Below are 24353 nucleotides of genomic sequence, written 5' to 3'. Positions count from 1 at the left end.
CCACAAATCCATAATGGGCAGCCATTTAAGCCACAAATCGTTGATCAGATTCACCCAAGCCACAAATTTATAGTAGGTAACCAACAAGGTCACAAATCCATCAGTCATTGCCATTTATTTAAAAGTTTTATTGAAGAGTGCAAGGAATGAAGGTCAAAGCAAATGTAGAAATTATTTTAAAAAGTTAGAATTCTCATCAACCATGCTCAACATTTTCAAATCTATTTGTCTGATGGAGTTTAATTGTTTCACATAACTCTACCATATTGATACCATTCTGTAATTTAGCACTTACTGTGGATTCATTTATTTTCGTTGGTACCAATTTTCGTGGATTAAGAAAAACTTGCATATTCGTGGATATTTAATTTCGTGGTTTTGCTGAAGTCTGCATACAAACCTATAGAAAAATTATCATTCGTTGAATATTTAATTTCGTGGTTTGACTGTGCCCACGAAATCCACGAAAATTGGTATCCAACGAATAATAATGAATCCACAGTACATTCACATTTCTTTCTTATATTATGTCTAAATGATGGTCTCACTCTATCTTAACAAGGATAGGAATATATACCTGTTTACACACTGTCCATTTTATTTGTTTTTTCCATTCATGATTATATTTACTGATCTCAAATGGAAACAAAGTTTGTTCTTCCCATATTATTAATTTGTTGTTTTTTTTGTCGTTTGTGCCAAAACCTACTGGGTTGTGCAATGAGATGTTGAACCTGAAGTAAACATTGTAAATTTTGTATATTATGTTAGTCACTATGTAGTTAAGGCAAAACCAGATATATTCAGGCTATATTATTTTTTTAAATGAGCAATTTTTTTTTAAAAATTTATGCATCCATAAATTTGATTCATAGTTCAAAACATTATTGTCTTTCGGCTAACAAATTTTGTTTATTAAATTGATTTTTTGTTCTTATGTGATAAATCATGGAAGATAGTTAAAAACAAAAGGATAATTAATTATAGGAAAGGAATAGGTATGATCTGTTTTGAAACTATTTCTATTATAGTCAAATATGTTTTTACAGTCTATCATCATATGAATCTATAAATGTGTCATATCATTATAAATTTTAATCTGAAATTTTTAAATAGAAAATAACATGAGCCCCAAAAATGTTTTAAAAAGTTAAATGGAACATATTGTAACATACAACCATTCATTCATTCGACCATTTACACTTTGTACAAAAAGTGAAATCTTATGACACTGTTAAGAATGGTGAAGTAAGCGCCCTTTTGCTTTTATGGAGATTGTCTGATTTTGAATAACAGTGTTACCTGTGTTATCTGAAACATTGGGGGATCAGGAAATAATGTTGGATTAAGCAGTTTGTCAGAAAATTCAGGGTTTTTTCTGCAAGGATAGGCATATTTTGGCAATCATGAAAATGTGTCAATTAAAGCAGGATGTTGGAATACTCAGGTGTTGGATTATGCAGGTTGTACTGTATATGACATTGCTTATATAAAACAACTAAACAAATAGTGTTAAAGATTTAAAAAAAGTACACGTTCACCATGTTCACTATACAGTCTAAAATTTGACAGTTATGATTGCGCTGCTAAAGGTAACTTATTTCATCAATTTAATGAAATGGTGATTTAGTAAATGAAAATGTCGTCCCCCAACATTCGATTCAATAAGGATTTTGTATTTATAGATTTAAAATTTCTTACAATTTTTTTCTTGGTGACATTGACAGGGCAGGATCACCTTTTTGGTAATTCTGTAATACAAAATTCAAAAGATAAAAGTAAACATTAATTCAAAACCATGTTTTAATTTAATTTGGACATATAAAGAAAGAATAGATAAATCTTTTTAATTCCTTTAATATAGTTATATTCATTTTTGATGACTGATTATTCACCATACCTGCCAACTGTCACTATTTACGGGGGATTTCCCCCATGGAGGCTCCAAAATAGAAATTTTGAAAGTGTAATTTTGTCCAAAATTGTAAACAAACAATTAATTTTACAATTGCTATAGGCTTGTAAAATTATGAAGAAGCCAAAAAAAACAACATTAAGATATTTTGAGGGCCCTCTTGAAGGTTTTGTAGGACTATAAGAACCATCTTGCACGTAAAACCCCCATGGGCATTTTGAAAAGTTGGCAGGTATGATTCACTCATTTGTGTTTTGTTGTCATTGACATTTTGTTTCTCTGTTAAGAGAAAATAAAATATATTTAGATGCATTCATGCCTTTATTATTGTGCATATAATATAAAAGTTTATTATTCAGTCAAGTTCAGACTGCTTTCAAAAGTGTTAAATGGTGAGATGCAGGGGAAACTTAATCTTCAATTATATGCTTTTCCAACGTGTAGTCAGCACTTTAGTGTTGACATGACTATCAATTACGTGGTCATTTTTAACCTGATTTTTGTGACAAAAATGTTGGTTATTGATTTGGGGATGTAAGTCGGGCGGGCGGCAACCAAATGTTGTCCCTGCATTTACTCATGAACTGCTCAACCAAAGCTTTTAAAATTTTAATATGTTGTTACTGACAACAAAATGAAGGTCAAGTTTAATAATAACGATTTTGACTTTTACCGTTCAGGAGTTATGGTTCTTGAAAGATTGAAAAATGGCGTTTCCAGTCGTGTCCGTTCATTTACGCATGAACTGTTCAACCAAAGCTTCCCAAATTTTGATATGTTGTTACTGATGACAAAATGGAGTTCAATAATGACGATTTTGACTTTTACTGTTCAGGAGTTATGGTTCTTGAAAGATTAAAAAATGGTGTTGCCAGTCATGTCCGTGCATTTACTCGTGAACTGTTCAACCAAAGCTTTTCAAATTTTAATATGTTGTTACTGATGACAAAATGGAGGTCAAGTTCAATAATCTCGATTTTTACTTTTACCGTTCAGGAGTTATGGTTCTTGTGATATTGCCAGGACACAAATAAATGTTAATAAATCCGGTTTGCTGTCGTTGTGACAGCCTCTTGTTATAAATTTTCTGTTTACAAAAATATTATTTATTTCGAAATACTAAGGATTTTCTTATCCCAAGCATAGATTACCTTAGTCGTTTTTGGCACAACTTTTTGGAATTTTGGGTCCTCAATGCTCTTCAACTTTGTACTTATTTGTTTTTAAAACTATTTTGATCTGAGCGTCACTGATGCGTCTTATATAGACGAAACGCGAGTCTGGCGTATTAAAATACAAGCATGATACATTTGATAACCATTGAATAAGGTATAACACAATGTTCACATTGTGCAGGAGATTTGCCTGAAAAGTATTTATGAAAGGTTTGACCTTTCTGGATAAATTCACATACAAATGCCTCTTGGTTATTATAATTATATGATGCTTACTTAAGGTGACAGTAGTTTTCTCATTTTCAAATATTGTCAACTAATTAGGGAAAAGACAATTCAAGGTAGCAAACAAAAACCCGGGGAAATGCATAAATTCCAAAAGTAGCAAGACATGGTGAATTGATATGGTAAGCATCTCCTACTATGCATTCAGGATCTGCCACTTAAATTCACACCCAAAAGTCATGATTGTATACATGTTGAGTTGAAACTATATCAACTATTTAAATATTTTGATAGAAAAATATTGTAAAAAAATCCAGTCCTATGAGATATCAGGCTTTTGATTTGGAGAGCCTAATGCAGGCGAGAAAATTTTCTATTATATGTATTCATTTATTAAAATTTAGAAAGTCTTATAACAACAGCACTTTAGGGACTGCTGCAGAAAATATATTTGATCTTCATGTTACGGTTCCTAGTGCTCCTTTACAGGATAAAACTAATACAGAAAATAATTCAGTCTGAGGAACAAAATCGTTCAGAATATTCAGGGATTACACATCTTTGTTTCACATCAAGTTGAATAATTTTGGGGTAGGTTTTTTTTAAAACGGAAATATCCTTTTCCAAAATTCTAGTCGCGTTTATTCTTGTTTTCAAGGAGTCATCTTCGATTGTGTTTCTTGGATTTAATCTTCGTTGTTTCCTTGGTCCATAGCTGCGGGTGGCTGGGAAGTTCAGTGCTGCTGGCAACGACGGTTCTAAACAGAATGCAGGGGTTCACGATAAAAAATGTAATAAATTACAAAATGAACCAACGCCTGTGAATCTGTAGTACGGTAGAGTCCTTGAAGTGGATACCGCGGGTATGCAGTTTCGTTATGAAAAAGCACATAAAATGTAGAAAGTCTTATAACAACAACACTTTAAGTACTACTGCCAAAAAATTATTGATCTACATATGGCACCGTCAACATGATAAAACTGATACAGCAAATTGCGTCTTCAGTACAAAGTTGGGTATGCATGAATTACACCACAGAGTAACCATGGTGAGTATATTAAAATAGAAAGTTAAAGTAAAGATGAATGGACTTGAACTTAAACGAAAAGTTGAATAATTATTAATTATTTTTTTTTTATTACATGCATGCATGCTCTAGGCACTTAAGCATGTAGATCAACAAATTTTCCTTACAGTGTTGTTGTTATAAGACTGATTAATAATTTCAACAAATGGTGATTATGGACTTTCCGAATTGATTTTCCTCCAAGTTCAGTATTTTTGTGATTTTACTTTATACAACTATATCCCTCATGCTATATGTCGATGACCTGGTATAAAAATTTGTCTTAAAAAATTATGGAATTTTTTTTATTCTTGTCTTTAATTATTGTTAATATGTTTTGTCTCTATGCCTTTGTGTGATTCTTTGTAACATATGTACTTATGCATCCCGTCATTGAGTTATTTAGCCATGGTTAATGGTAGTTAATATATTTGTTTGTTTCTACAGTTATTAAGATGATAGCACAATGATGACTGCTGTATCCCTATTATTGACAATTTGAACTATTGTGTCTGTTTGTTTTGTTCACAAATCGTTGTCAATATAAATGAATTGCATGCTACTGGCATACAAGTGAGAGATTTCGCTAGCTATAAAACCAGGTTTAATCCACCATGTTCTTCATAAGAAAATACATGTACCAAGTGAGGAATGTGGCAGTTGTTATCCATTCGTTTGATGTGTTTGAGCTTTTGATTTTTGCTATTTTATTATAATTAAACTTTACTTTTTGAATTTTCATCGGAGTTCAGTATTTTTGTGATTCTGCCTTTTCTTATCGGTGAAACCAGAACATTCATTTCAATATCGGACTGTTTTCTGTTATTGGTATTTTTTTATACGTACGTGATTGAGAGATTCTATATAGATTGGTTATCATAGCCGTGTTATAAACAAAAATAGAGAATAAGATCTACTCTGTTAGTTGACAAAGGAAGCACAACAATGTATTTAAAAAAATGCAAATATGTTAACGGCTTTATTCTTGTCGACTACTATCATTTATTTTGCATAAAAAGCATAAGATACAAGCTAAACAAATGTATCATCGTCTTTATAATATTTTGTTCTATAGTTACGGAATAATGGCGGGATCGCTTTCGTTACTAGAACGGATTTTTTTTCTTTTGAATTTTCCGAAGGTAATGATTTAGACACAGTTATTGATAGTAGAAATACCCTAAATAGTTGATTTTCCCTAGTAGAAGTGAAGCTAAAAGAGTTGCATTTATGCTCATATATGATATGTATATACATGATAGATAATACTATAAAATAAAGTTCAGGTTCTGTGCTGTTTGTAAAATGCATTAAAATCAAATGGCCCTACGGCTTCATGTAGTGTTTTACTCAATTTACTCGGGTATTTTTTTTTATTTCAGACAAATAAACAAATATATGACAAAAATCTGGAACTAATTTTGATTACCACGAAATTCAAGTAATATAATAAGACAAGTAGACCTTATATACTTTTCCATTTAATCTCAGCAGCCAATTGAATTTGACTTACCGTATATTTTCAACAGGAAGAAAACCTCACAAAAAAGAAAGTAAAAGCAGTTAAGCAAATACGTCAGTTGTACTAAATATTTTATAGAAAAATTTAAAGACATAGATTTGTTTTTCATGAAAAATAAAACAAAACCTAATGTATCAAAAGTAAAGATCATTGTTTTCATACAATTTATTTAAATGAAAATATAAAATAATCTTTGTTCTGTTTATAATTGTTTAAAAAAAAATTCAACTTTTAAATCAAAACAACATTTAATGAGCAACTTTTTCAGATTCAGAATGAGAAAATCTTGCTTCAATTTATAGTATACATACTTATTTCTCACACTGTGATTACTCAATTTTATAGCATTAGAACATACGGCTTCCTACATTAACAGGTAATTAAAACAGTTTATACCATTCATTCAGAAAAGTAAAGCAAGATTGAAACGATAAAATCTAGCAGAAAGATATGTGATATATATGCTTAAAACTATAAGGGAGAAACACAACGAAACTATAAATATGTGACAACTCGTATGACAGAGATTCTCCATCGGATAACATTCACTGTTTATCTGCACTTTTTTCAGCTTTCTTCAACACTAGGTCAAATAGTTATCAAAGGTGCCAGACGTGCGTTTCGTCTACATACAACTCATCAGTGACGCTCATATCAAAATATTTATAAAGCCAAACAAGTACAAAGTTGAAGAGCATTGAGTGTTGCTTTCTTAATGCGAATTATGCTGTTCTCTGTTGTCTTTATATAAGACTGTAACACAGAACATGATGTATAGGGCTTGTAGATGGAATGGTTTGCAGTGAAGACATACCAATATTAGTCTCATACTGGTCTAAATATGTGACTTCTTAAAAACAGACAATTCCATTTGAAAGCCTATGGTTAAACAGGCTTAACTAGACATACTTTGAAATTTCGCAAAACAATGTAAAAATACAAATTTGTGAATGCAAATATTTGTCCAAAATTCAGAGTCATATGCAACTCAGCTTACTTAGCTTTAAAATAGCATGTTCTTCTAAGATCGAAAATTAAAAAAAAACGTTATTTTGACGGAGGAAAATTATGTCTCCAGGGAAAATTGTAACGATTCTGCAATATGATGTGATTTTTATGTTTGATTTATTTAATTCATTAAAAAATAGTATGCACTACCAACAAGGAATTGTGCTAATTCGAAACAAAAAAAATAAATCTTCAGGAACATGTTTTTGTATTGTTTCACGTAGTATGTCATAGCTCCGCTTCCAATCGGTGCGCCATTGATATACGGACTTAATAAATTCATTGAAAGTTGAAATGGTTGATAATGAATTATAGTTTTAAAGTAAATATTATATTCATTGTTTAAATGTACGCTAACAGTTAAGACAATAAATAAATATGTAAGAGTTATAAGTGTGGCATTACTAGATTTGTGTAAAGTTCATTACAGATGACAGTGATCAGGAAAAGAAATGTAGAATATTTTGTGTTAATTAAGATATCTACATAAATTTCAGTTCATTTCACTCTAAATAAAGTCACCAGTAGTTTACCTCTGTTCAAGAGTCGAACATCGACTAAGCGAAATCAAATCCGATCACAAACAAAACCCAAGGGAAACGCACCAACTATAAGAAGAAATCAACAGAACAACAGAAACATTGAACTGCTACAAAAAAAACCCACCCCAACAGCTTAGAAACGGACTGTTTGATAACAACTGCCATATTTCTGACATGGTAAAGGACATTTAAAAAAAGTAGTGGGTTGATAAGAGACTTGAATTTTCCTCGGAGCTCAGTATTTGTGATTTTAACTTTTTTGATCTTGTCTCATTGCTAGCTGAACCTCCTGCGTATATATAATGTTAAACCTACCGCTTAAATGACATCAATACTTGGCAGGAATAAAGTAGAGATAAACGCAATAGCACTAAAGAAATAGAAATACATAAATAGTTAAATTATACACCACTTGAAATAGTCAACCGACTCTCGAAACCAGTTTTAGACTTCTGACAAAAAACATGAGTTGTTTTAATGACTGTCCCGATTGTGATAGTAATCTGATAATAGATAGATGCTGCAGCAACAAGAAGACTTCGTGGAAAATTCGTATGACTCTTTGATTTTTCGTTAATGTAATAGAATTAATTGTAAAATGTGGTATCAATAGTAACAACTATTTGGAAGGAAGTACTTGCAAAGGTTTATTTGGATTTATGATAGTTTACATAATTCTAGTTTACTCTGTTCTGACATACTTGGCAGTGGAATATGTTAGTGCAACTAGTGTCAGGATTTACAAAGTACGTGACATGATATATGACGCTTTCCTTGTGACGTAAACATACATTATTGTGACGAGTATTTCTTAATAAAATAATTTTCTTTATTAATATTCATTCGTTCCGTACAAGTATTATCTGAACACTGATAAAATACACAAAGATGAAATTTGAATGATTTGAATCTGCGCATTTACCAATATGTTTGTTAAGTGGGATTTTTATTGTGCTCAGGACTCGAATTTAATGTGTATGTACTGTCATTCGTTTTTGTTAACCTTAGCAAAGGCATTCGATTTTATCAATTATACAATACCCCGGAGTACACTTCTAGTCTTGAGTGTACTCAAAAGAGCAAATAGCAGCATGATCATCGCTATCAATGTTTATTGAATGGTTTCGCAAATTTTTGGTTCTTCCCTCGCCGGGATTCGAACCCATGCTGGTCGTGTGGTCTAGCGGGAGGACTGCAGTGCAGGCGATTTGGTGTCACGATATCACAGTAGCATGGGTTCGAATCCCGGCGAGGGAAGAACCAAAAATTTGCGATGACAAATTTACAGATCTAACATTGTTGGGTTGATGTTTAGACGAGTTGTATATACATTATGTACACAGCCATGTATCACCATCATTGATGGCGATCCGATGGATACATCTGTTGTAGAGTTGTCACTGACTCAGACGTACATATAGATATACTTATTTTCTGTGACTGTATATTACATTAATTTGTAGGATCCTTTACTATAGATAATTTAGCTGATCTGTAACAATAATATCTTCATGCCTTATATATCATGTACTGTAGTACGCCGCTAGATTAAAACTGACGAAGAAAGGTAACACACGGCCAGCGAAAGCTCTTTTTTGAGAGCCCAGGTGGTCGTGTGGTCTAGCGGGACGGCTGCAGTGCAGGCGATTTGGTGTCACGATATCACAGTTGCATGGGTTCGAATCCCGGCGAGGGAAGAACCAAAAATTTGCGAAAGCAAATTTACAGATCTAACATTGTTGGGTTGATGTTTAGACGAGTTGTATATATATTTAGCTGATCTGTAACAATAACATCTTCATGCCTTATATATCATGTACTGTAGTACGCCGCTAGATTAAAACTGACGTGGAAAGGTAACACATGCCCACCGAAAGCTCTTTTATTGAGAGCCCAGGTGGTCGTGTGGTCTAGCGGGACGGCTGCAGTGCAGGCGATTTGGTGTCACGATATCACAGTAGCATGGGTTCGAATCCCGGCGAGGGAAGAACCAAAATTTGCGAAAGCAAATTTACAGATCTAACATTGTTGGGTTGATGTTTAGACGAGTTGTATATACATTATGTACACAGCCATGTATCGCCATCATTGATGGCGATCCGATGGATACATCTGTTGTAGGGTTGTCACTGACTCAGACGTACTTATGAATATAATTATTTTCTGTGACTGTATCTTACATTAATTTGTAGGATCCTTTACTATAGATAATTTAGCTGATCTGTAACAATAACATCTTCATGCCTTATATATCATGTACTGTAGTACGCCGCTAGATTAAAACTGACGTGGAAAGGTAACACATGCCCACCGAAAGCTCTTTTATTGAGAGCCCAGGTGGTCGTGTGGTCTAGCGGGACGGCTGCAGTGCAGGCGATTTGGTGTCACGATATCACAGTAGCATGGGTTCGAATCCCGGCGAGGGAAGAACCAAAATTTGCGAAAGCAAATTTACAGATCTAACATTGTTGGGTTGATGTTTAGACGAGTTATATATATATATATATATATAGAGTCTATAAGAATCTACCAACCAGTAAACTTAATAGGTATTGGATCATCAAAATTGACAATACTACACAAACAGGAAAAATTATATGAGTCTGAAAGATTGTGTAACAATACCGATAAATAGATGGAAAACAAAACACTAAAAAGTGTTGAATATCATTGCACAAAGATGGAAAAACTGAACAGATGATATAAATTATACAATAATTGCAAATATTTCGGCTCAACAAATGGCCTTCTTCGGTGACAAAAGTTTTAACAATAATGAGATATAATGTATAAGGTGTAAACATAGATCACTAATAATACAGGTAAGTTTTGGTCGATTGATTTTAATCCAAAATCCTGAATATAATAATATTAACACTAGACTGTAAATTTAATTATTTCTTTCTATTGATTCCATCTGGATGGAGGACACCCAGTGTTTTTATCCAAAACCTCTCCCGATTTTCTCTTTGCCTATTTTGCCATGTACAATCCTGTTCGATCACAAGGATCTTCATGTGATCAAAATCTTTCAGGTTGTGATCTGGTAACCTGAAATGTTGGCTGACAGGAATGTACGGTTTTTTTGTGAGGTCACTCCTGTGGCCATTGAGGCGTTTGTGAAATGGCTGCATAGATTCACCAACATATTGGAGACCACATCTAGGACACTCAAGAACGTAAATCACGTTTGAGCTTTTGCAGTTGACATTGCAAAAGATCTTGTATGTCTTTTCTGTGGTCTTACTGTGAAATGTTGATGAATGCTGCAATTGGTTGCAACACTTGCAGCGCTTGTCCCCACAAGGCTGACAATTACCTACAGTATGGTTAGGTTTGGAAAGGTCAGCACGGACAAGTATATTTCTCAGGCTGTTAGGTTGTTTGAAGGCAATCATGGGAGGCTCAGGAAAGATTTTGGATAACTTCGAATGTTTCTCGATTGCTGTCCAATGATCACGAATGGTCTTGAAACTATTTCTCAGGCATGGATGGTAGGTGAGCACACATGGGATTCTTTTACTTTTCTGTTTATCTTTGTAAGTTAGCAGACTGCTTCTGGGGATGGATTCCGCTTTTCGAAAACTATTTTTGATGTTTTTGTGTTTATATCCCCTTCTTTTTAAATGTCCTTTAAGCTGCCCCAGACGTTGTTTTGCAGTGTCTTCAGAGGAGCAGATTCGCCTTATTCTGAGAGCTTGGCTGTATGGAATGCTCTTCGTGCAGTGTGGAGGATGGCAACTTTCAGGCGACAAGTATTGATGAGTATCTGTAGGTTTAGAGTATATATCTGTGTTTATTATACCTACAGAGAGGGTGCTAGATGTATCAAGGAAGTTTATGGTGGAATTAGATGTTTCATGGGTGAATTTGATGGTAGGGTGTTGATTGTTAGCATTTGTTATAAAAGTTTGTAATTTTTGGTCTCCCTTGTCCCATTTCATGTCAACGTCATCAATAAATCGATACCAGGAAAGCGGTTTTTCGATGGAGCACTCCAGCAGTTGCTTTTCAAATTTACCCATGAATATATTGGCATAAGATGGAGCCATTTTTGTACCCATAGCAGTGCCATTTGTCTGTAAATAGTGTTCTCCTTGGAATGTGAAGTTGTTCTTTTTCAAGACCATAGTAAGCATTTCAACTAAGCAATCAGTAGGTGGAATTTTAGGAGATCGAGAGTCCCAAACTTCTCTACATGCTTCAATACCATCCGCATGGGGAATATTCGTATAGAGAGAGGTGACATCCATAGTGACAAGAGTAGTATTGGCAGGTAGAGGGTTTAAATCCTGCATCTTTAGTAAGTAATCTGTAGAATCTTTAATAAAAGATGGCAAGTTGTCTACATGTGGTCGAAGATAGTAATCAACGAATTCGGATATTTTTTCGGTGGGATGACCATTAGCTGAGACGATTGGTCTACCTGGGTTACCAGGTTTATGAATTTTAGGGAGCAGGTAGAATCGCCCAGGTTTTGAATTTTCAGGTTTTAAATATTTGAAAGTATCTATATCAATGATGTTATTGTCACACATTTCCTTTAAACATTCTGTTATTTCCTCGCTGAATTGGAGGGTGGGGTCCGAATTAAGTTTTTTGTAAAATCGGTCATCATCTAATTGGCGAATGGCCTCTTGGACATAGTTAGATTTGTCCATGACGACAACTGCACTCCCTTTGTCTGCAGGTTTAATAACAATGTCGTCATTATCTCTCAAATTTGTCAAAGCCACACGTTCATCAGGTGTTAAATTATCATAGGTCTGATTGTTTATTTTTACATTTGTAAGTATATCCGTTTTAACATTGTCTATAAATGATTCTAAGGTGGTGTTTTTGCTTGGTTTAGGGACCCAGTTGCTTTTCTTTCTAAATCTATATTCATTGGAGTCATCAGAGTCACTATCTGAGGTGGTGCTATCGTCCTCTTTCGATGCAAAATGTTCCTTGATGCGGAGGCTCCTGGCAAAATAATCCAGTTCCTCAGACAATTTAGTATCATTCACTGGACCAGGGACTGGACAAAAGTTTAGGCCTCTGGATAGTAATGACGTTTCGTCCTCAGTAAGTTGTTTGCTGGAAAGATTAACAACGGTATTGATCTTGTTGCTGAGGACTTGAGGTCTACGTCTAAAATGTCTGTTTTTGGTTTTATTATTCTTTTTTTCTTTTGTACTAATGGATGGGAAAGAAGTACCATCCCGTTGAAATTTGCATCTTTGTCTGGAGCGGAGAGTGGCGGTCTTAGTGTTGGTATTAATATTATTATATTCAGGATTTTGGATTAAAATCAATCGACCAAAACTTACCTGTATTATTAGTGATCTATGTTTACACCTTATACATTATATCTCATTATTGTTAAAACTTTTGTCACCGAAGAAGGCCATTTGTTGAGCCGAAATATTTGCAATTATTGTATAATTTATATCATCTGTTCAGTTTTTCCATCTTTGTGCAATGATATTCAACACTTTTTAGTGTTTTGTTTTCCATCTATTTATCGGTATTGTTACACAATCTTTCAGACTCATATATATATATATATATATATACTAGTATGTCTGAATCAGTGACAAATCCACGACAGATTTCATCCACCAGATCATCAGTGATGGCGAAATAAGACTAAAAATACATTCGGTATATATCATTTATCTAAATAACATCCAAACAATATTAGATCAGTACATTTGCAGAGGCAAATGTTTTGTTCTTCCGTGGACAGGATTCGAACTCCTGCTACATGATATATATTTATATATATACTCTATAACTATCCGATATGAATAATTTTAGTCATCCAGTTACACAATATTCTATGTAACATTGATTTGTGAAATGATGTTGTTGAGAAGGTAACAATTTCCAAGTTCTAAATAATTTGGATCTTCACAAACAGTCTTGTGTGATCCTAATGTAGTGTTGTCATATAAGTATATAAAATAGACAAATTTTGATAAAAAAAAGCTAAATTTTAAATGACAATGAAAATAGATATAAACAATCAAAATACATGTTTTTACTCTTATTTAAAAGGTGCAAAATTATTTTGTTTGCTTTTATTGAAAATGTAACTTAAAAACTATTGAAGCACAAATCTGTTTATAAACTGTTTTTTTTTAAATGTTGTTGACATAATTTGTTATATTTTATTTGCATTTGTTTTGTGAATAATCCCTGATTCTTCACTGATAATATTGCTTACATCTTCGAGTTTTCAGTGACAGAATTGTGAAATAGAATTCTATGAAGAAGGTAGAAGAAACAAGAAAGCGCAACTAGTCATAGAAAAATTAGAGACTTTTTTTAAGCCGACAGCTCATTAACATTCGCTGTTTCTGAATACCAAATTAAAAATTTTGCGCTTTATTCACCACCAGGACGCTTTTGTAACTTCAAAGGAAATCGTTCTTGTAACTAATGATAACAAAAAACAAGGGATAAAACTAGAATTCAATATAAATTAAATGTTATCATTTTCATTTTAATATTGCTAGCAATAAGATCAACCAGCTATAGATTTATGTAAAATTTGTTTGAAAAGTTGCTCTGAGAATAAATTACAAATATAACAACCTCATCTCATTTGCTAATACTGGATGTATACGTAATTGGAACATGGTTATTTTCTGTATATCTAAGCCACTAGTCCAGAGACATCCTCTTGATTCGTGAACACAAGCTAGCGTTTGTTAGGTGATAGTATAGGGCAATAACATCGATGAAAAAAGAACCAGGAACATTAAACAATATTTCCGATCAAATTTTTATTTCATCAAATTTCGTTCAAACTTGTCTCAGAATAGGCTTTAATTTCACTTGCAGTGAGATTTTGATGACTGGATTGTGTTACGTCAGGTCAGGTCCGTATGTAAGTTTTATGCAAGCTGCTTAACATAATGGGTCTGTAGGTATGTAGACGTTTATATCATTTGTTCTAGGTTGCGAGGAAATGCGTCTCTCATTTACAGAAAAAATAGTTGGTATTAAAGAAATATTTTAAACCTAATACTGACATAACAAAAGAGAAAAGAAAAAAATAATGAAATGAAATGTTTTATGCCTCATTTGGAAATCCGTCGTGTTTGGTGTGATATCTTTCAAGTGATTTTTTGATCTAATATTTTGACATATTACAGCTTGAAACATTAAGTTTGTCATTTTTATTTGGGATGTACTTTTTTCAATAGCATATAGTAGTGCATTTAGAACTTTTAAGAATTTGTTGCACTGACTTATCTTAGGTTTGAAAATCCACATAGCTAAAGAGTTTTCCCATAATGCAGAGTTTTGTAAAATTGCAATCAAGTGTGAGATTTATATAGATAATTGATAACTGTATAGATACATTTGTATAGATATATAATACTTGTTAGATATATGATATTTGTATAGTTACACAATACTTTACAAATACATTTGCATACATACTTGATTCTTGTGTAGATACATTTGTATAAATACACGATTCTTTTGAAGATACATTTGTATATACATAATACTAGTATAGGTGAAGTTCTATATATCTTGCTAGATTCGTTTATTGTTCCGTTCGTATTACTTTTTGTATTTAGATGTTTAGCGCAACACAGTTGTTATTTTATGAACAAAACATTGATAACAAAGATTGATCATATTTCAAATGTTACAACGGTACGAATCAGTACGGAAAATGTGAGGCATCCTATTGTTCTGAAGATTGTTTTAGAAACGGCTCTTTAGAAATACGTTAGTACATAAATACTCGTCAATTAACGGTTTAGAACATCAAAATGTGTGAACTTTGTTTTGACACCACATCTATTACAGCTCTTCACTGAATTGGAAGTAAATTGTATTTTCAGCACCGATTTGATAAGTATGAAAAGCAAACTTAGAAAATAGATATTGAATAATCAGCGGTTAATTCAATCGTCCAGAAAGTGAATTATGTAGAAAAAAGTTTTTGATAAAACGAAGCACTTAAATTTAATGAATTGTTTAAATCTTCGGACATTTAATACACAAAATGATAGATTGGTGCAAAGAAATCAATTCAAACATAACAATTTTGGAACAACTGCAGTATTGAAACAAGGAGATTGTAGTAAAAGAGTTAATTGCTTAACATTGAAGTTAGTATTTCGAGTTCAAGTGGCGTTCAATGAAAATCAAATAGTCAATACTTGAATTCAATTTTATCTGAAACGAACGTGTCTCCTGGTAAGAGACGAACTGTTTTTGGACGATTATCGTTCAAATAAAATACATTTTGTACTAAAGGAGACTAAAACGTAAAAAAGCAAAATGCATTTGCAGTGGCACAATAACCAGTCATAGTATGAAAGATCAACAAATGAATCTGGATCTTTTTAGCATACATGTACATCACGTGTTCATACGCAATTTGACTACCAGATAGTTACAAACACAGACGTGCTGGAAGAAATAATCTGAATAACTAATTTGAAATACATAAAGGAAATTACTTTACTTTTAAAATTTTGAGTAAGGAACATCATTATGTTGAAATATTACTTTTCAATAAATAATTTTTTAGAGATAATCCGATATGTTTCATAACTTTTCAGTAACAACGTTATGTTTCACAATCTCTGTGAGAAAGTTTTTTCTTTAGGATTGTTTTCTATATACCACTGTTTTCATTAAGACTATCAGAATGGATATTCAGATTGCAAAAAGTGAGTTATATTTTGAATATTTATTTGGGCAAATACGATTTTTAAAATACTTTAGGGAAAACAAAACACTTTAAAATAGTTATTTTAAATACTACGAAATTAAAAGCGTTTAATTTTAAATGAACAATTTACAATTTAATTGTTTCAGCCAATCAAAATTGACTACCAATAACGACTCATCAGGAAGCAACTGTCACCCGAAAGGAATTCATCTGCCAAGCAAAGGAGGATATCAAAATTGTAAGTTAAATAATTGCATTATTCAGGAAAAAGTATAAAATGAATATCATCAGCAGTCGTAATCTATCAAAATAAAATCCAGACTTTTGTTCTAAATGTGTGCAATTTTGAAAATTATTTGAAAAGACAATTTGTGGCGTTATACACTTCTTATATAAACGTATCTTCAGCTTCATTAGTAATGTTATTATAGATAAAAAAAAAAAGGGGGGGGTAACGTTATCCTATTCTGCTACAATATAACTCTTAGACTTTTCGCAAAGTATTTTTTTCTAAATTTCGTTCATTTTGTTTTTTTTTCAACGTAATTTGCATTACTCTTACTAGTATACCAAGAAATTATAGATATTCAAAAGCAAATTAATACAGCGAAAGGATTTTTATAGTGAGACTACATAACCCTTTTTACCTTGTCATTAACATTGTTTTATTAAGATATTTACAATTGTAAGATAGTAATGCACCAAAACGTTTATAGTTTGTTCTTATGTTGAACTGTAACACCACTGTCCCACGTTAGGGGAGGGTTGGTGCTAATTAAACCCTGCTACATTCTGTATATGACAGTCTCAAGTCTGGAACCTGTATTTCAGTGGTTTTCGTTTGGTGCTATATATTTTCGATTATTGTTTTGAAAAAAAATTCAAGCCATTCGTTTTCCCGTTTGAACTTTTTTTACATTTGTCATTTTGTGCCTTTTATAGACGACTATTCAGTATGATTTTGCTCTAAAAGTCTTGACTTGCAACAAAATGCACATTTTATTTTAATGCAGTAAAAGAATGAATATATTTTCTGAGGACCACGTTTCCCTTTTTTTATATACTGTTTTCATATTTTTAGGATTTTGAAAGTTTTGTTATACAGCGGCTTGCAGGACTATTACAAACGATCTAGACAATAGCAATAGGTTTGTCATACTTCATTGTTTTGATAATATAAAGTAGATTTACCACATACCACGTTTTAGTGGGATAGATAACTTCATATTCGAAATCGAACGGAAGTTTGCGACTGGGTGACATTTTGAAAATATTCGAGTTCGATACCTTGTCTTATATTTCAGTATATAGAAAAATTAAATTCAGAGGCAAGGGCCTTTGTTGACCTCCCGTTATACAATAAATGACCTAAAATTCTTTACAACGATGATAAATAACTAAAATATCCTTAATGGTCACAATCATGCAATATGGAAAACCTTATCGATTTTAAGCAGCTATAATGACAGGGTGTTATCTATATAACAGCTACCTTTTGCGTAGAATTAGTTCTTGCGGAGTAGAGTAGTTAATACATGTAATTGGTAATACCAATGCGATATATGTACTATAAAAACCTATTGGAAACCATGCAGTAATATAATATTGCCTGGTGGTGTATTTTGTATTTTGGATAGCTTCTTACCTCACATGTCACATGTTTAGATGCAAATATATATTTTTGATATGGTGACATGGTTAGTAACATTATCATCTTAATTGGCAAACAAAACATAGCTAATCTGAAAGGAACATAATCATATACTGGCATGCACTTACAGTAAATACAGAGTTTGCTTTTGTTATGATTTTAGCAGTGTGAACCCAATCTCTGATAACATACAAGACTGATTATGGCAGGAGATCTCATGGAGTAAGTACAGATAAATGAGAAGTGGGAAATACCCAATGGAAGGTCGACAAAAAAAAACACATTGCACGTTGTGAAACAGAAAAGTAATCTATAACCATGAAAAACAGAGCACCACGACATTAAATGGGTAGTATCTTATGTGTACCGGAATGATCATCATTCATCGACTTAAAGTCTTGTAATTTATACTGTTTTATTTTATGTATACCTGTGCTAATTTCAAACGCGCAATTTTACACCAGTACTGAAAACCTTCCATCCTTTACGGGTAGACTTTACGTAGATAAATAAAATCGTATAAGATAAGCAAAATGAGGATGTTAAATTTGATGTATACCTTTTTGTGCTTCTTCGTTACATTTGTTGCTTTTATAGTGATTAAGATGATAGCACAATGTTGACTGCTGTACCCCTATTTTTGACATTTTTACTCTTTGAGTATGTTTGTTTTGTTCACGCATCGTTGACAATGTAATGGAATTTGATGCGACTGTCATACAAGTGAGAGGTTTAGCTAGCAATAAAACCAGGTTCAATTCTCCATTTTCTACATTAGAAAATGCCTGTACCAAGTCAGGAATATGACAGTTGTTACCCATTCGTTTGATGTGTTTGGACTTTTGATTTTGCCTTTTGATTTTGGACTTTCCTTTTTGAATTTTCCTCGGAGTTCAGTATTTTTGTGTTTTAACTTTTTATTAAGTACGTTTAATCTGTACCTTGAAATAGTGTTTATTTTTAAGCATTAAATCACATATCAATTTTCATAAAGATAAATTTACAGCGTTTTAGCACATATGTTTTCATGAACAATACATATGTTTCGTTATATTGTTTTGAGTTTGTGTTTTTGTGTTGTTGTTGTTTTTTTTTTGGGGGGGGGGGGGGGGGGGCGTCCCCTATACGTATATCCAACACTTTTATTGATATTGCTGTATCTATATAAATCGATTTAGATTGCACAATTTGAAATTCAGAAGTTCTAACTGGAATCATTACTCAAGTATTTCAATATTTACTGTACTAAGTTATGCAACTCAACTAAACATGTTAATAGAAGACGTAAACACTAAGTATTATATTCTATTTACAGGCTACCCAATACTGATGGTTGGGGGTGTATCGAATGGGTTTGTTGTATATTCCTAGGAGTCTTGCTGTTGCCATTCTTTTTGGTTCTATTTGTACGTAATGAATGATTACATTGATGAGTTATATTGTATACCCAAAATAAACACCGAACGCGAAAAAAATCAAAGGACTATAATGACATATATAAACTAAAAGCGACGGTTGATAGCTTAATGAAAATTTGAAACATGAAACGTTGTAAAACAAAAAAGAAAACAATAAGTAAAATCTTTCGATTACAGGTTATTTCGTACTATTCGTAAATTCAACAGAAAGGAAGAAAGAACATAAGAAATTAGAAAGAAAAAAAAACCTACAAAAAAGTATGAAAATTAAACAAAGAAACTGAAAATAGAATATTCATTGTATTTCCTGATATGGTCTATTGAATTCGATGGACCATACCAGATCAATGATATATCTATAGATCACATAAAAATAAATAATGGCGAGGTACATCTAGTTAAATATATAAATTGTAAATATTATCATGTTCACATATTTTAAAAGATAAGATTCATAACGACTTACAATTGGATATCAGATCATGTCAACTGGAGTTATTTATTTTCTATAAAAAATACAAAAACCCTTTGCCAGTAAAGTGTTGGTCTTTATTTCGAGATTAAATGTTACGATATAAGACCACCTGAACAGAGTCTGTGTATCTTTGGTACCTTTTGTTTCATATTCATTGGAATAAAGGCTGATAACACAGTCAGCAATATTTTCTTAATAAGTCTGTTTCGTTTGAAGAATGAACCAAGTCGGCAAGAAGAAAGCCCAGCTGGTTTGTTAAAAAAACATATACTCAAACGTAACAAATATGTCAATCAAACAATCATACGTTATATTTTTTTGCATTATCTTTTTAAAAAATGTACAGTTGGGATCTGTCAGAATACTATCTTTTATCATATGACTATACATTTTCTGTGATATCATAGGCTAAAATCATAGAAACACATGAGGTAATTCCACGGAAATCCTCTGTAAATTTCAATTTATTTTCTTTTTCTTTTTCTTTTCAGTGCTTTTTTTGTTGTCATGTTCTTGATTTTTTAATATTGAACCTAAATCAGGCCAAATTAGCAATTGCAAAAGCAGATGATATATTCAGTATAAAAACAGAGAGCAGTTTTAAAAGTGTCCTAAGCAAATACAAGAAAATCGGAGAAGTATAGAACGCCATAATGATCAAACAATTTTCTCTAATTCTATGAAAATTTGCTGGTGATCTCAGAAAATGATTGTATGCTTTTAAGGGTCATTACCTTTGTAAGCTTAATTGATGAATCAAAGTATGCTAACAGTGTTAATGAAATTGCCAACGTTGTGGAATGTCAATTCATAAATCATTGTATCAACCTCATAAGAAGTCAAAATTGTATCATAGAACTGGTCCTAGAACTGTTCGATAGTTCGAGGCTCGAACTGACAATGCTTTATGGTAGAATAGTCCTATATTTTGCGTAAGGGAGCATTATTCTGAACGTAAGTTTTAACAAGGGCAAATAGTTAGATTTCCCATATCGCATTTTAGATAATTAGTTGAATTGTATTAAGCCGGGGTCACACATTCACGATTTTTACAGCAGGCCTGTACAGGATTACAATTTGTCAAATATCTAGTGAATCGTGGCTGGAAATTCAAACTTTAACTGAAATTTGTAAAATCAATTATTATCTAAGCTGTATTTGGCAAAACGTTTAGGAATTATGGTCCTCAATGCTCTTCAACTTCGTCCTTTATTTGGCCTTTTTAACATTTTTGGATTCGAGCGTCACTGATGAGTCTTTTGTAGACGAAACGCGCGTCTGGCGTATATACAAAATTTAGTCCTGGTATCTATGATGAGTTTATTTATATTCATCACGACAACAATCATATATTGTTCAGGAAACGTCCTAAGTCAGCCGTTTCCAGCCGAATGTGTCCCGACTATTCCTTTTCTCATTCCGATTTTAATCCGAATTGTATCTTTCGCATGGTAAATAACGACAGATTCTGTCCTGACGGCGTCCCGAAGCAACCGGAAGGGATCCGACAGAGATGAGACAGTGACCAGAAATTGACCCTTATGCTGGCTGAAAATATCCGATGCAATCTGCCAAAAACAGCATATTTTTCCAGATCATGCCCGTTCTGCAGGACACTGTATATAAAACAAAAAACTTTGATTTTGATCCGATACAGCAGAATCTGTCTGTTATCACGATAGTAATCTGACGAAACAAAATCGGATGAGTTTTACAGAATGTTACGAGACGCACCTAACTGTTTGGGTGCTTGGAATCTGTTACGATTCGAATGTGTTCCAACAATGATAGTTAATTCCAGATCATTAAGAATAATTATCCGACTTTTTGATTTTTTTGTATCTTAGCGCAGTCTGATCTCAAACGGGAGCTATGAATGACATTGTGTGAACACAGGACTGGTTTTCTTATTTCTCCATGTTCATAATATTTGTTTTTAATTAATACAAAATAATTTTTTTGTGTATAGTAAAGTTCACGTATTGAGAACATATACTTTTAGTAATTCCGTTACAATTATCCAAAGTTCACTTCATGTATTCGGTTTTTATAAAAAGACATTTGTATTGATACAGGTCGAATTTCATTTTCCGGGTGATAATAATTGATAAAATGTTTTGGAATGCACAGGCACCGCTGTTAAAATTGATTTCGATATATATTTTTTGCGCAAATGCTAGGTTGGCGACATTTTGTTCTCAAAAAACGTAGTACCATTTGAGCAAATTGAAGTATGTTTAAAAATAAGAATAAAAACAATAACTTCCTTCCCGCCTTATCCTGACTAGGTAATTGCATTAGTTGAGGTCTCATCCTGTATCCTTTTAGTATTTTTATCTGCAAATGTTTCCTTTCCTGTGATATTTCGGCTGTCGACTGCTAGTGTCCAAGTACCAGTATTAGTAAATAATTGTTTGATTCGACACTCAACTAAGTCGAACAAACAACTTTACAGTTGATCTTAGCTGCGTATCCGCTTAAGCATGCGACTTCAAGAGTAAAAAAAGACTGGTCATTTGTCCGAGTAGGGCGATATGTCTTCATGCATATTGTTACCTTGTGAACTAGCACATTTGACATCAAGCTTAGCGTGTAGGTTAACTAGTTAAGAAGGGTACAAATGAATAGCGTATTCGTATTCGTTCTGAATTTGAATTAATGTTATATGATAAACATCCATCCATCCATCAACATCTGAAATCAAGTGTTTATCTAGTTGGTACTTATGATAACTATTGTACTACAACAAAACATAAAAATAATATAGACTGGTTGACAACCAGAATTCCATACGCATGCTTAGTTTTTTTCTTTGTTGACATTGGTTTTAAAGATTAATAAAAACACAATTTCAACTTGATGTTTGACATTTCACCTGCTATGTCTGTAACATTATTGTCAGTATAATGAAAGTTCGTGCAATTACAAGTGAGAGGTTTATAAACCCAAGCCAACTCCACGATTTTCCACATAAGAAAATGCATGTACCAAGTCAGGAATATGCTTTCCATTAGTTTGATGTGTTTTAGCTTTTGATTTTGAAAGGAACTTCCAGTTCTGAATTGTCCTGTTCGGTATTCTTGTTATATATACTTATTTTGCAGACAAGCTGTAACAAAATCGATCGATGAAAAATAACTAAGTATGTATTTTGCAGATTCTCATGTGTTGTGCATCGATGTGTACAAATAATGCTGTTGGTACTGGTTAAGAATTTACAATAAAGTAAGTAGCAAGTATGAGAAGAAGATAATAATGGTTAAGAAGTAGTATCTTCATATAATAAAAAGTCAACAGAAGCAATAACGATTAATAAACTCGTTATAATGAATCACTAGTCGATCAGTAGCGGGTTTCCAAAGCCACTAATCATTCACAACCAGAACACATTCATAGATAAATTCAAAGACATGCATATATGTCTTTGCTTTCATCTCAATCCGGAAAAAAATTAATCAACAAATCTAAACAAATAATAGTCAATGTTTGCATTATTAGCGAAATGTGCAGTTCAGACTAGCTGCCTTGAACATTCGCTTTGGATGCATGCAATTTAGAAAGTGTTGTAACAGTTTTAATTTTTACAGCACTTCGTAGAAACTGCTGCTATCAGCCTCGATAGTATCATCAGTTCAGTTGTCAGAACCTCCGTACCGATACAATTTTGAATTTTTTTTCTTTCTTAAATTGTCCATTCATGAACTAGAAATAGGTAAAAACTCGCTTAGGCAAAGCTGACCTTAGATTAGATTGACTGTTATTGTAAGTCTTTCATTGTCATATGGCTCTTCAAATGTTTCGATTCTTATATATAGTTAGCTTTCTAGTATTCGGCTTTAAGTGTACTGATTAAGGTAAATCCGAAAAGCGCTTCGGACGCACGTAGTTTACAACTTGTTGTTTTCGTTGATTTTTCGTTCAAAAAATAAAAACACACATTCTATGATATAGAAACAAAGAAATATCATAAATTATTATTTAAAAAAAAATATTCAATTTATTATTTTTTTTCAGGTGTCTGAAGAAGCTGTGATATTTCTCGTCTGTGATATACCAATTTGATTTTACATTTTACATGTGTTTTGAATGTATAATAATGAAAAGTCTGTCTTCTTATATAGTTTGTTAAAATAATTTTTTTTCTATTCTTATATAATCTAGCACTAACATGACTTTTTGTGAGTACATACACACATACACGTACGTATACATAATGAGAAAAACCACAAATCGATAGACCATTGCTCTCTAAAATTCCTACTTTTCCCGAAGTTCAGACAAAGTGGCAGTCACTTTATTTAAAACTGTACCTTTTCCGGACTTACGATGAAAAAAAATTACAAACCTGCAATTACATATTAGATCGCATGGTTCCCGGAAGTTTAGTAGAACAATAGCAGGTGTCTATGCGACTGCCATTAAAAGTGATAGTTTTTGATAGCGTTGAAACCTGGTTTGACCCACTATTGACCCACCATTTTCTACTTATAAAATGATTGTACCAAGCCCGGGTACAAAGTCAGTAACATCCTTCAATTGATGTGTTTTAGCTTTAGCTTTTGATTTTGACATTGACCTCGGGACTTTCTGTTTAGAATTTTCCTCGGAGTTGGGCAGTTTTGTTTTTTCAATTTGTTTCTTATATATGAACAATAGGGGAAGTGTG

At 32.6% G+C, this 24353-nt stretch overlaps 1 protein-coding gene and 1 long non-coding RNA gene across 2 annotated transcripts; one reads left to right on the top strand and one right to left on the bottom strand.

The window, feature by feature from the left end:
- Nucleotides 1–1697: 1697 nt before the first annotated feature.
- LOC139515456 (uncharacterized) lies at nt 1698–14080 on the bottom strand. Its single transcript, XM_071305026.1, has 3 exons — nt 14037–14080; nt 11264–12533; nt 1698–1751 (listed from the first exon to the last, which is right to left on the bottom strand). Exons 1-3 carry the CDS (start codon nt 14078–14080, stop codon nt 1698–1700), a joined length of 1368 nt encoding a protein of 455 aa, XP_071161127.1.
- A 1141-nt stretch (nt 14081–15221) lies between these two features.
- LOC139514958 (uncharacterized) lies at nt 15222–24152 on the top strand. Its single transcript, XR_011662770.1, has 7 exons — nt 15222–15318; nt 16290–16381; nt 17225–17291; nt 17958–18016; nt 19110–19200; nt 22845–22912; nt 23702–24152. It is a non-coding gene; the product is annotated as an uncharacterized lncRNA (long non-coding RNA).
- The last annotated feature ends 201 nt before the right edge of the window (nt 24153–24353 follow it).

This window comes from Mytilus edulis, chromosome 3 (genome assembly GCF_963676685.1).
Source record: "Mytilus edulis chromosome 3, xbMytEdul2.2, whole genome shotgun sequence".
Taxonomy (NCBI): Eukaryota; Metazoa; Mollusca; class Bivalvia; order Mytilida; family Mytilidae; genus Mytilus; species Mytilus edulis.
This window is presented reverse-complemented; position numbering and strand designations above follow the sequence as displayed.

Excerpts from the sequence above, each read along its gene's own strand:
- LOC139515456 (XM_071305026.1), bottom strand. The coding sequence starts at position 14,080 with ATGTTCCAATTACGTATACATCCAGTATTAGCAAATGAGATGAG. Across the intron at positions 12,534-14,036 it reads GTATTAGCAAATGAGATGAG|CAAACAACTTACTGAGGACG; the intron begins GTTGTTATATTT and ends TAATCTTTCCAG. Across the intron at positions 1,752-11,263 it reads ATACATCTAGCACCCTCTCT|AATTACCAAAAAGGTGATCC; the intron begins GTAGGTATAATA and ends TTTGTATTACAG.